At 35.5% G+C, this 13,932-nt stretch overlaps 1 protein-coding gene across 2 annotated transcripts in view; it reads right to left on the bottom strand.

Annotated features, from left to right (window-relative positions):
- Positions 1-13,932, bottom strand: part of SLC30A7 (solute carrier family 30 member 7) — a 100,431-nt gene that overhangs the window by 56,964 nt on the left and 29,535 nt on the right. Inside the window, exons 7-8 of one of the 2 annotated variants that reach the window (XR_015160577.1) lie at positions 9,659-9,834; positions 5,807-5,942 (exon numbers count right to left, since the gene is read on the bottom strand). Coding sequence is in view for 1 of the 2 variants with exons in the window: in XM_086391480.1 (XP_086247606.1) it covers positions 5,807-5,942; positions 9,659-9,709 (187 nt within the window). In the remaining variant the exon portion in view is untranslated. The remainder of the gene's footprint in view (positions 1-5,806; positions 5,943-9,658; positions 9,835-13,932) is intronic. The other variant, XM_086391480.1, reaches the window with a different exon arrangement.

Here is a 13,932-nt window from a genome sequence, read left to right as displayed (position 1 = left end):
CTTGCATTCCTATACACTAACAATGAGAAAACAGAAAGAGAAATTAAGGAAACAATTCCATTCACCACTGCAATGAAAAAAATAAAACTTAGTAATAAATAAAATAAACAAAGACCTATATATAGAAAACTATAAAACACTGATGAAAGAAATCAAAGATGACAAAAATAGATGGAGAAATATACCATGTTCATGGATCAGAAGAATCAATATAGTGAAAATGAGTATACTACCCAAAGCAATCTATAGATTCAATGCAATCCCTATCAAGCTGCCAACGGTATTTTTCAGAGAACTAGAACAAATAATTTCACAATTTGTACAGAAATACAAAAAGCCTCAAACAGCCAAAGCAATCTTGAGAAAGAAGAATGGAACTGGAGGAATCAACCTGCCTGACTTCAGATTATATACAAAGCTACAGTCATCAAGACAGTATGATGCTGGCACAAAGACAGAAATATAGATCAATGGAAAAAAATAGAAAGCCCAGAGATAAATCCACGCACCTATGGACACCTTATCTTTGACAAAGGAGGCAAGAATGGAGAAAAGACAATCTCTAACAAGTGGTCTAGGAAAACTGGTCAACCACTTGTAAAAGAATGAAACTAGAACACTTTTTAACACCATACACAAAAACAAACTCAAAATGGATTAAAGATCTAAATGTAAAATCAGAAACTATAAAACTCCTAGAGGAAAACATAGGCAAAACACTCTCTGACATAAATCACAGCAGGATCCTCTATGACCCACCTCCCAGAGTAATGGAAATATAAGCAAAAATAAACAAATGGGACCTAATAAAAAGCTTTTGCACAATGAAGGAAACTATAAGCAAGGTGAAAAGACAACCTTCAGAATGGGAGAAAATAATAGCAAACGAAGCAACTGATAAAGAATTAATCTCAAAAATATACAAGCAGCTCATGCAGCTCAATTCCAAAAAATTAAAAGACCCAGTGAAAAAATGGGCCAAAGAACGAAACACACTTCTCCAAAGAAGACATACAGATGGCTAACAAACACATGAAAAGATGCTCAACATCACTCATTATCATAGAAATACAAATCAAAACCACAATGAGATACCATCTCACCCTGGTCAGAATGGCTGCTATCCAAAAGTCTACAAAGAATAAATGCTGGAGAGGGTGTGGACAAAAAGGAACCCTCTTACACTGTTGGTAGAAATGCAAACTAGTACAGCCACTATGGAGAACACTGTGGAGATTCCTTAAAAAAACTGGAAACAGAACTGCCATACAGCCCAGCAATCCCACTGCTGGGCATACACACCAAAGAAACCAGAACTGAAAGAGACATGTGTACCCAATGTTCACTGTTTACAACAGCTAGGACATGGAAGCAATCTAAATGTCCAACGGCAGACGAATGGATAAGAAAGCTGTGGTACATATACACAATGGAATATTACTCAGCTATTAAAAAGAATGCTTTTGAATCAGTTCTAATGAGGTGGAACTGGAGCCTATTATACAGAGTGAAGTAAGTCAGAAAGAAAAACACCAATACTGTATATTAAGGCATATTTATGGAATTTAGAAATATGGTAACAATGACCCCTATATGCGAGACAGCAAAAGAGATCCAGATGTAAAAAACAGATTTTTGGACTCTGTGGGAGAAGACAAGGGTGGGATGATTTGAGAGACAGCATTGAAACACGTATATTACCAAATGTGAAATAGATTGTCAGTCCAGGTTCGATGCATGAGACAGGGCACTCAGGGTCGGTGCACTGGGACGACCCTGAGGGATGGGATGGGGAGGGAGGTGGAAGCAGGGTTTAGGATGGGGGACACATGTACACCCACGGCTGATTCATGTCAATGCATGGCAAAACCACTACAATACTGTAAAGTAATTCAGTCAGTTCAGTCACTCAGTCGTGTCTGACTCTTTGCAACCCCATGAATTGCAGCACGCCAGGCCTCCCTATACATCACCAACTCCCAGAGTTCACTCAGACTGAAGTCCATCGAGTCAGTGATGCCATCCAGCCATCTCATCCTCTGTCGTCCCCTTCTCCTCCTGTCCCCAATCCCTCCCAGCATCAGAGGCTTTTCCAATGAGTCAACTCTTCACATGAGGTGGCCAAAGTACTGGAGTTTCAGCTTTAGCATCATCCCTTCCAAAGAAATCCCAGGGCTGAGCTCCTTCACAATGGACTGGTTGGATCTCCTTGCAGTCCAAGGGACTCTCAAGAGTCTTCTCCAACACCACAGTTCAAAAGCATCAGTCCTTAGGCACTCAGCTTTCTTCACAGTCCAACTCTCACATCCATACATGAGACCACTGGAAAAACCATAGCCTTGACTAGCTGGACCTTTGTTGGCAAAGTAATGTCTCTGCTTTTCAATATGCTCTCTAGGTTGGTCATAACTTTTCTTCCAAGGAGTAAGCGTCTTTTAATTTCATGGCTGCAGTCACCATCTGCAGTGATTTTGGAGCCCCCAAAGTAAAGTCTGACACTGTTTCCACTGTTTCCCCATCTATTTCCCATGAAGTGATGGGACCAGATGCCATGATCTTCGTTTTCTGAGTGTAAAGTAATTAGCCTCCAAAAATCTTTGTTTTCTGAATTTAATTAGCCTCCAAAAATTAATTAATTTATAAAATAAAAAAAAGTGGTATCTCAGTCACTACAACCCCATATTAACTCTCTGCACATAACTACTTGATATTGGTTTATTGATTCATTTGTGTCTCTCTCTTCTGCTGTAATGTAAGATCAAAACAGTAAGTATCTTGTCCTTTCACTACCCTGGTAAGAGGTACTTAGTTAACAAATATTTGCTGAAAATAATTTGTATAGCTTTTCAACATGTTATATTTCAACAACAACAACAAAAAAGGTTTTCTTGTCTTGTGTTTGTTTATTTATTTATTTATTTATTCATATTTCTGGTGGAACAACTGAATGGGACTAGAACTAAGAATTCCCCATTTAGGATTAGAGAAAGCATTCTCTGAGACTGACAAAAAAATACAAATTTATTTTGATTCAAATAAAAAAATATATCAAGTTTTACATGGCACAGTTATGTGCTGACTTTACAACCATGAAAAAAGAGTCTGCCCTCATGGAGCTTAAAGGAGAAAATAAGAGGCTCTAAGTAAATGCTGCAAGAGGAGTAGCAGGTGGTGCTACAGGTTTACCTAACCCCTCCTGAGACACAGGAAATCAGGAAAGGCTTCTTCAAGGAAGTGCCATTTAAACTGAAAGATCTATGCATTTGTGAGGGTGAATGGAAGTGAGAAGGGCACTCAATGTAAGGGTAGTTTATCTTGCAGAGAGGAAAGATGAGACAGCCCCAGAATCCAGGGAACTTCTAACATGTTTCCAGGGAACTGACAGTTACTTACTATGGCTGGAGAACAAATATAAATTGAGACGGGGTGAGAGAAAAGACTGAAGAGATAAATGAATCCCAACATGAAGGCCTACTAAAGAATTAAGACTTTATCCTGAGAGCAAGAAAGCCATGGAAAGATTCAAAGCAAGATAATTTTTACATGTACCATAATCTTTATTAAAGACCTTTGGCCACACTGTAGAAAATAAATTAGGAGACAGAAAGGCCAACCTCTTCCAAGCAACAAATGATAGAATTAGGATATAAGATTGGAGACAAAGAAAAGTTGAGATTAAGATCCAACTGTAAGAAGTATTAGAAGCAACCAAGAATTATAACACAAAATAAAATGAACAGTGAACATGCAAATACAGAGGAACAGATATAAGAAACCAAATCTATCAGAAGTTTCATACAATATGTGGTATCTAAGCTGAAGACCTTTCAAGGACGTATAGTAAGATTTCCAAAGATGCAGAAAAGAGATTCGAAGCTTTATAAAAGATTTTTACACAGCAGAGATGCTTCCTAGTACAAATAATTTAAATAAAATTTGAAAATAAGCTTCACGTTTAAAATGTATATCCTATCTTTTATGAAAAAACTTAAAAATCTACATTTATGACTAATTTACAAGATTATAATTTCATTGTAATTTTTAAGTCTATTTTATTCAACTACAAGCTATAAAAATCATCATAGTCTACCCACTAACAGTTCTTTGTTATCATTACAAAGACAGCTTTACTAACAGTAAAATCATATGGATAAACTAGACAAAATCAGTCCAATCAAGACATATCTATGTAAATAAGCCAAGACTGGGAAATAAAGGCACAACTGTTCCATTTTTCTGATAAAAATTAAAATAATAAATTGACATAAATTTAAAAGACAGTAACTATCTTCTAGTTCAGACAATACTTATTGAGAATTTATACACAATCATACTTTTATATAAACACTGGTACCATGACAGGCAATAGAGATCCAAAGAGCTAAAAGACAGATCCTTCCTCAAAAATTTATAACCTCAATAGAGAGGAGGACATAAATATACTTCAGTAAGCATTTTTACAGACTGGTTCCAAATAGGAAAAGGAGTTTGTCAACGCTGTATATTGTCACTCTGTTTATTTAACTTATATGCAGAGTACATCATGAGAAACGCTGGACTGGAAGAAGCACAAGCTGGAATCAAGATTGCCGGGAGAAATATCAATAACCTCAGATATGCAGATGACACCACCCTTATGGCAGAAAGTGAAGAGGAACTCAAAAGCCTCTTGATGAAAGTGAAAGCGGAGAGTGAAAAAGTTGGCTTAAAGCTCAACATTCAGAAAACAAAGATCATGGCATCCGGTCCCACCACTTCATGGGAAATAGATGGGGAAACAGTGGAAACAGTGTCAGACTTTATTTTTCTGGGCTCCAAAATCACTACAGATGGTGACTGCAGCCATGAAATTAAAAGACGCTTACTCCTTGGAAGGAAAGTTATGACCAACCTAGAGAGCATATTCAAAAACAGAGATATTACTTTGCCAACAAAGGTCCAGCTAGTCAAGGCTATGGTTTTTCCAGTGGTCATGTATGGATGTGAGAGTTGGACTGTGAAGAAGGCTCAGTGCTGAAGAATTGATGCTTTTGAACTGTGGTGTTGGAGAAGACTCTTGAGAGTCCCTTGGACTGCAAGGAGATCCAACCAGTCCATTCTGAAGGAGCTCAGCCCTGGGATTTCTTTGGAAGGGATGATGCTAAAGCTGAAACTCCAGTACTTTGGCCACCTCATGCGAAGAGCTGACTCATTGGAAAAGACTCTGATGCTGGGAGGGATTGGGGGCAGGAAAAGAAGGGGACGACAGAGGATGAGATGGCTGGATGGCATCACTGACTCGATGGACGAGAGTCTGAGCAAACTCTGGGAGTTGGTGATGGACAGTGAGGCCTGGCGTGCTGCGATTCATGGGGTCGCAAAGAGTCGACACAACTGAGCGACTGATCTGATCTGAAGCATTTTTATAAGACTTCTACAACTATAATGTGAATTTATAAATTAAAGCTAGTTCTAGAAGAGATTTTAGTATTCTTTTAGACTTGATAGTACAAAATGCAGATGTCAAAGGAATAATATTCTAACATTAATACATTTTATATTTCCAATGTTCTACTCAAAAATATAGTGCTGGATTAAAGAAAATTACTACTGATTTGATTTACGGAAGATCAATCACTAAATACAAAAATGAAATATCAAACCTGAGGTAACACAAAAAAAAGTAAGATGAAAAGAGAAACAATCTATGTAGAAATCTGTTGAAGACCAAAAAACCCCCAACATAATAATAATTTTGATCTGTAATTTAAATAAGATGTTTATCACCTCTCATTTTAATATCTGAAAGTAATATACCAACACTTACCTTATAACTATGAGCATGGCTATCAGGATTGAACAAATAGGATCTGCTATCATCAGACCAAAATTCTGCATCATGATGGCAGAGGCAATTACACCAATACTCCCTAGTGTATCTGCTAGAATGTGTAAAAATACACCTAGAAATAAAGCATAATGAGAATCAAAATCATATTTTCTGATAAACTAAAAATGTAAATTTTTCTTAAAACTATATTCTTGGTTTTATATATTAAAAAACTAAATACTAATTTGAAAATCAGTATGAATGCTGATCCACTGTTTAGTAAAGAAGTAATAGTACCTCTGGGAATTAAAATAATCTTTCTTTTTAAAAAACAGGAGGAGCTAAAATATTTGACTTCTAAGTTATACTTGGTCTTCATAATCCTTAATATTTTGCTATAATATAAATGAAGAAATACTTGATTAAAAAAATTTTTTGTGCACGTTCATTTCTGCTTGAGTCCAGAAGTTAACTAATAATTTGTTAGGAGAGAACTGCATTAGGCTGAAACAATCAGTCAAGAAAACACTGTTTATAACTACAAATATGTGTACACACAAAGCCCTCTGCTGGTAAGTAAAATTATTACCTTTTGAGATTAAGATTTTCTTATGGACCATAACTCTACTAATAAACTGGTAAACTAATTATCCTGAAGGTATTGTTAACTAAAGTTACATACTAAACTCAAACCTGATATGAAAGAAAGTAATGGTCTGAATATTTTAAAGAGGATATAAATATATTTTTAACTTATAATAATTAAATATTACATTGAAAGTGAAAGCATTGATCACTCAGTCGTGTCCAACGCTTTGCAACCCTATAGACTATAGCCCGCCAGGCTCCTCTATCCATGGGATTTTCCAGGCAAGAATACTGGAGTGGGTTGCCATTTCCTTCTTCGAAACTATTACAATGGTAAGATACTAATACTCTAACTGCCCATGAATCTATATGTATGAACATTTAATAACTGATACTTGACAGGAAAACAATTTAAAAAGTCAAAAAATTCAGTTTAGTATACATATTTAAGAAAATTTTAACTAGTGAACAATTAAATAGATTAAGAAATCTTGAGATCACTTTAAGTTTCAAAAATAAAACTTAAGGAAGATACACATGTAAGTGGATGAGGGTCCCTAACCTGCAAAACTCTGAAGTGATATGATAAAGACTTTATATATTCTTTAATCAATGTTCTGGTAGGATCCAAATTGAAAATAGCTCTAACCACTTAAAGGAAAAAGAAAAGAATCCTTTGCTCTTGATTTTCCTTTAAGTGGCAAGTCCCTGGCTACATCTTATTTGCTGACCTAAAAACCAGTTTTATTAGCAAATATCCTTAACTAGATATGCCCTTCTTACTTTCCAGTAATCTTTTCAAGAAGAAAGTTACTAAAGAAGAAACCTAAACTAATATGTTTGACTCATATAAAAGCCAGAAGTCATATTGAAAATGCAGCAAATAACTGAAAAATTCAGTAAACTTGGTTTTCACCTGTGAGTATCTATGTGGAAAAGTGTTAGTATCTGGCATTTATACTATGGGCTGCTTTAGCCACCATAAATGGACACTCAGAAAATATCAGTTAATTTTTACAACAGCTTATATAAAAGATAATTAGGAAGGCAAATCTGACCTCCCTTTCCTCAGTTTGTGATGATTTCCATAACTAAAACTTAACTCTTATTATCAAGGTTAAATGTACAGTATTACACATGCATGATTACAAGTTATTTCAACAAATGCTGCCCTAAAACAATTCTCTATATTTCACAAAAGGAAAATTAGTGACTAGAAGGCACATTTAAGCCTCCTGAAATGAGCTCCTCAGGATGAAGGAATACAGTCCCAGGGGAAAAATAAAAAGCAAGAGCTATATCAAAAAACAGTGGAGAAAATAAAAATAAGCACAGTAGAAACAGGATCACAAGCTACTGAGAAAGTCGGACTGTGGTCAAAAGTTAACAAAGAGGACCTCCCTGGTAGTCCAGTGGTTAAGAAACTACCTTTCAAAGAAGAGGATGTGGGCTTGATCCCTGGTCTGGAACTAAGTTCCCACATGCCTCCGGGCAACTAAGCCCACACCCCTCAACTAGAGAGCCCAAGTGCCACAAGGAGAGATCCCGCATGCCACAACTAAGACCGGATGAAGCCAAAAATTAATAAATAAGTATTTTTAAAAATAAATAAAGGCAGGAAGATGGGCAGCTGGAAATTAGGAACTTTGACAATGAAACCTATATAGAAAGATCAGTTCACATCCCCAAAAAGAAACTGCCATAGTTCAGGGTCAAGACAGATTGTCTCTAGCTTATAAAATTTTGTAATGTATCATTTTACATAACCTGTAAGCTCCTGTTTACATTTTACCATTTGATGCTTATGTATATGCAAAAGATCTCCTTTGCATCACATTTTTTTGAAAATATGACATTACTTTTGAGAGCAGTTTTAGGTTCACAGCAAAATAAGTGGCAGATACAGAGATTTCACTTATACCCACTGTTCCAACTCAGGCACAGTCCCTCTCATTATCAACATCCCCCACCAGAATAGTGCATTTGTTACAAATGACATATCATTATGACCCAAAGTTCATAGTTCATATTTGGATTCACTCTTGGTGTTATACATTTTTTGAGTTTGGATGCATTACATTTTTAGCACTAAATTTTTCTACAACATAAATTCATACTGAATATTATTTTTAGAAAAATTATTTAACAATTCTACAAAGGCAAACATACTATTATGGTGTTCCTAGAGTCAGTGGCATGAGTATATATATTTAAGCAGTCTAGTTTCTGAATATTTTAATCTTATTAAATGTTAAGAAAATAGCTCAGTGACAGTTAAAAGAACATCTGCTAACATACCTACTAGTACACATTGGGAGAAATATCAATAACCTCAGATATGCAGATGACACCACCCTTATGGCACAAAGTGAAGAGGAACTAAAAAGCCTCTTGATGAAAGTGAAAGAGGAGAGTGAAAAGTTGGCTTAAGGCTCAACATTCAGAAAACGAAGATCATGGCATCCGGTCCCATCACTTCATGGGAAACAGACGGGGAAACAGTGTCAGACTTTCTTTTGGAGGGCTCCAAAATCACTGCAGATGGTGACTGCAGCCATGAAATTAAAAGACTGGCTTACTCCTTGGAAGAAAAGTTATGACCAACCTAGATAGCATATTGAAAAGCAGAGACATTACTCTGCCAACAAAGGTCCATCTAGTCAAGGTTATGGTTTTTCCAGTGGTCATGTATGGATGTGAGAGTTGGACTGTGAAGAAAGCTGAGTGCCGAAGAATTGATGCTTTTGAACTGTAGTGTTGGAGAAGACTCTTGAGAGTCCCTTGGACTACAAGAGATCCAACCAGTCCATTCTAAAGGAGATCAGTCCTGGGTGTTCTTTGGAAGGAATGATGCTAAAGCTGAAACTCCAGTACTTTGGCCACCTCACGTGAGGAGTTGATTCATTGGAAAAGACTCTGATGCTGGGAGGGATTGGGGGCAGGAGGAGAAGGGGACGACAGAGGATGAGATGGCTGGATGGCATCACTGACTCGATGGATGTGAGTTTGAGTGAACTCCAGGAGATGGTGATGGACAAGGAGGCCTGGCGTGCTGCAATTCATGAGGTCGCAAAGAGTCGGAGACGACTGAGTGACTTAACTGAACTGAACTGAAATACATACTAAAAAATCAACTAGGAAGGCTAACATTTTAAACACAAATACTATGTTATTCGTTTTTCTTAAAGGAAAACTACAGTTAGCTCAAAACTATGAAGCCAGTTGCATGAAACTGAGAAATATACAAATAGCTTGTCATACCTTGTAAAATCTGTCTACTGGGTCCTGTTGTTTCTTTTAAGGAGGGGCCATCTGTAGAGAGTTAAGTTAAATTATTTTAAAACATGTCTTCAATTCCTGATTCAATTTTTGCAATTCAGAGTACTTTTCATTCAAATGTATCGTGAAGGATGCATGATTACATAGCCACATCAGACCTACAAAATTATTTTTAAAATTTAATATGGTAATTAAATGAAGATAGACATAAAAAATTTCAAAATGCATCAATAGTACAGAGTATTTAGGAAATTATTATATTAGGCAATTTGGTTAAAAAAAACCCAGTAAATTAAAAACATTATGAATTTTCTAATATCCATAGCATATTTACAGTTTGCTACATCAATTTACAGTTGGAAAATTCAGAAAAAACAAAACTACCCCTTGATATTATAAGAAGACCAAGAAATGAAACCAGGACATTTTCCAGGAAAACTGGACTATGGCAAACAGTTTCCCAATAGCTTCTAGATGAATGCAGCAAGATTTTCATACAGAAGAGATAAAAATACTTTTTCATTTTGCCTTTTTGATGAAGAAATAAAAATATACTGCAATTTTTATACCAAATAGTGGGAAGACCACTAATCAACATTAACGTCGAAGCAAAAATACAGGTAAACAATGTAAATGATCAGCAGTATCTGTTGTAAGGGAGCATCAGGACGACTGATGAGCTTTCTGATTATGACTAACAGAGTCCTAGTTCTTGGCCCACAGTAATGAAGAGTGGACCTACCCTTGCCTACTCCAGCTTTGATGGAACACTGTGACAATGCCAGAAGAATTATAAAAGCATAAGGTTATGCAATGATTTTGGTCTAAATATGGTACTGCTGCATGGGGAGAAAGATGTAGTCATCTTAAAAATCCTGAGAGCTAAAAGTATAACTGTTCTAAATATCAGGCTCCTGATCAGGGCATGAGATTACTGTCTATACATAGTTAGTCCAGAAAAAGACAGTCATTTTTTTTCTTTTCTATTATGGTTTATTATAAAATATTCCTGTGCCATACAGTAGGACCTTATTTATTTTATATATAGTAGTTTGTATCTGCTAATCTGCTAGTATTTTAGATTTATAAGTGATAAATATCATATTGTATTTATCGTCCTCCTTCTCACTTACTTCACTTATTATGATAATCCCTAAATCCATTCCTGTTGCTGCAAATGGCATTATTTCATTCTTTCTTATGGCCGGATAGTATTCCATTGTGCATATATACCATATCTTTTTTATCTATTCATCTACTGATAGACATTTAAGTTGCTTCCATGTCTTGGCTATTTGGCTATTGTGCTGTGAACACTGGGGTGCATCTTTTTGAACTAGTTACACTCCGGGAGATGGTAAGGGACAGGGATGCCTAGCATGTTGCAGTCCATGGGGTCAGAGTCGGACACAACTGCAGGACTGAACAACAACATTCTCCAGATATACGCCCAGGAGTGGGATTGCTAGATCTCATGGCAACTCTATTTTAAACAGAACCTCCATACTCTTTTCCATAGTGGCTGCACCAATTCACATTCCTGCCAGAAATGTAGGAGGGTTCCCTTTTCGCCACATCCTCTCCAGCATTTGTTATTTGTATACTTTTCCATGATGATCATTCTGACTGGTGTTGGGTGGTACCTCATGGTAGTTTTGACTTGCATTTCTCTAATAATTAGAGATGTTAAGCATCTTTTCATGTGCCTATTAGTCATCTGTATATCTTCTTTGGAGAAATGTCTATTTAGATATTTTGCCCATTTTTTGATTGGGTTGTTTGTTTCTATGTTATTGAGTTGTATGAGCTGTTCGTGTATTTTGGAAATTAAGCCGTTTTCGGTAGCATCATTTTCAAATACTTCCTTCCAGTCAGTAGGTTGTCTTTTCAGTTTGTTTATGGTTTCCTTTGCTGTGCAAAAGCTTGTAAGTTTCATTAGGTCCCACTTGTTTATTTTTGTCTTTATTTCTATTGCCTTGGGAGTCTGACCTAAGAAAACACTGGTACAATTTATGTCAGAGAATGCTTTGCCTGTGTTCTCTTCTAGGACTTTTATGGTGTCATGTTCTGTATTTAAGTCTTTAAGCCACTTCGAGTTTAGTTTTATGTATGGTGTGAGAGTGTCATCTAACTCACTGATCTACATGCAGCTGTCCAGTTTTCCCAATATCAGTCACTGAAGAGAGACAACAGTCATTTTTGACATAATTATTTTATAACGTATATTCAGCTATATTAATATAATAGTTGTATAAAATAACTCCCACCTATGTAAAATCTGAAAATCCTTTTGGATATAAAATTTGTTTTCTGTGGCAGACATTAGCTACCTCCTTACCAGACCCATTTCTTCTTCCTCTCTGATAAACAGCTTAACTAGATTTCCCAGGGTCCCTGAGTTAAGGATCACCTGACTTAGGTGGTGTATGTGACTGAGTCGTAAACAAAAAAAATACAAGATGTAAATTATTTCCAGGCTCAGCTCACAGAATATCCTACATGATCTGCTATATATTCTATCTCCAGCTAGATGCAGAGAATCCAGTAGTGGGATACAAGAGTTAAGGATCCTAAAGATGGAAAGAGCCTGGATTCCTGAATGGCCATGAGGAACAAAGCCCCTACCCTCTACGCAATCAATCCAAGATATAAACTTTTACTGTTTAAGTCACTAAGATATGAGCACTTAAAACAAACAAAAACCCATCTAACTTCACTCACAGTGCGGCATTCCAATAAATACAAAGTTCACAGTACTGCATAGTGAGACTATAATGGTTCTTACAGGCAAAATGGAATAATGGCCCTATTACTTTTGCATTCTCAGACTGGCTTATAAAATACTGAACACAGAATAACAGTTGACAGCAGATTTTGAAGTCAGATTCCCTGTTTGAGGCCTGGCATTTCTATTTACTAGTTACTATAATTTCTTTGGGTCTTAAAGTCATTTCCAAATCTTTTCTTTTCCCATAGAAGGGCTAATTCTCATCTATCTAAAAGCTTATCACAGTGTATTCCCCAGAGTATTAGAAAAAGTCTAGGACAACAAACAAGGGGTCAATTGTAAATGTTGGTGGCAGTGACTCTAAAGATTGGCTAGCAAATCTTTTTGTAAGTAACACAGTTTCTAATTCTTTGCTTCTAATAAAAGGTAGGGATTAGCTAATAAAACTACCAATTAATAGATCATCAAAAATATTTGATGATACACTATGTAACTTTTGGAATATAATTCTGAAGGTAATCAAAGAAATGACAGAAACTGCTACAACAGAATTCCTTCTATTTAAGGTTTCTTAGAACTTACATTATAAAGATTGAAAACAGGAACAGAATTGATGTCAAAACCTATTTTATGCTAATAAGTTATTTATCTATAAACTAATTGAGAAAAAGAGTTTCAATCATCTCATTAAGATATGTATTTCAAATACAATGCTGCTTTTTAATGATTATATATGTATCAAAATCAAAACATAATTATTTTAATTGAATTTATACTAGTAAAAGCTACAATAATTCCATCTGAAAGAAACATTTAAATGCTGTCTTATGTTCCTAAAAGATAAAAGATTTTAATTAATATACCTATTTTATTGCCAAGAAATATTAACAGATGACCAATTAAAGCCTTAACACAAGTATATTCCACTTTATAAAATTCTGGAAAGGAGGTAGAATAGAAATAAAAATTCCAGGAGAAAGGAGGTTATAAAATTAACAACTGTTTAAATATTTTTAAATAGGTGACAGTGGGTCTCAAATCACTAAAGTAGTTAGAGTCCACTGACTATGTTCAATAAAATAATATGGAAGTTTCATTCTAAAATACAAAGTATCAAATTATATTCTCTGCAATTAAACAATAATTTTTTTTAGAAATCATCCTAAGAATGTGAATATACAGTTTTTATCAAAATTATTTTGCGATGCGTGTGAGCAAAAAGCTTAGAAAAGCAAGGTGTTCAAGCAGACCAGTGTAATAAATAGTTTCAAAAGTATAGCAAATATTAGAGACTGAAAATATTAGGGGCTTACTCAATCCTTAAGGCCCATTTCATCTTTTCAGATTGAAAGCTTTAGGATTCTGCCTTTGTGGCAAGCACAGACAATCTTTAAGCATATAACTTATCAAACTGTATCACCCAAGCAGCTTCTATTAGATTAGTAATATTCTAAAATTTTGTGAATAAACTAAATATAATTTTAAAATAAAATGTTAAGTAAGTTGATAAATACCTTATAACTTAGTA

Source organism: Bos grunniens, chromosome 3 (assembly GCF_055505025.1).
Source record: "Bos grunniens cultivar Pamir isolate PY7600 chromosome 3, Bosgru_T2T1.0, whole genome shotgun sequence".
NCBI lineage: Eukaryota > Metazoa > Chordata > Mammalia > Artiodactyla > Bovidae > Bos > Bos grunniens.
Note: the sequence above shows the minus strand (reverse complement) of the source record. Positions and strands in the feature narration are given on the sequence as shown.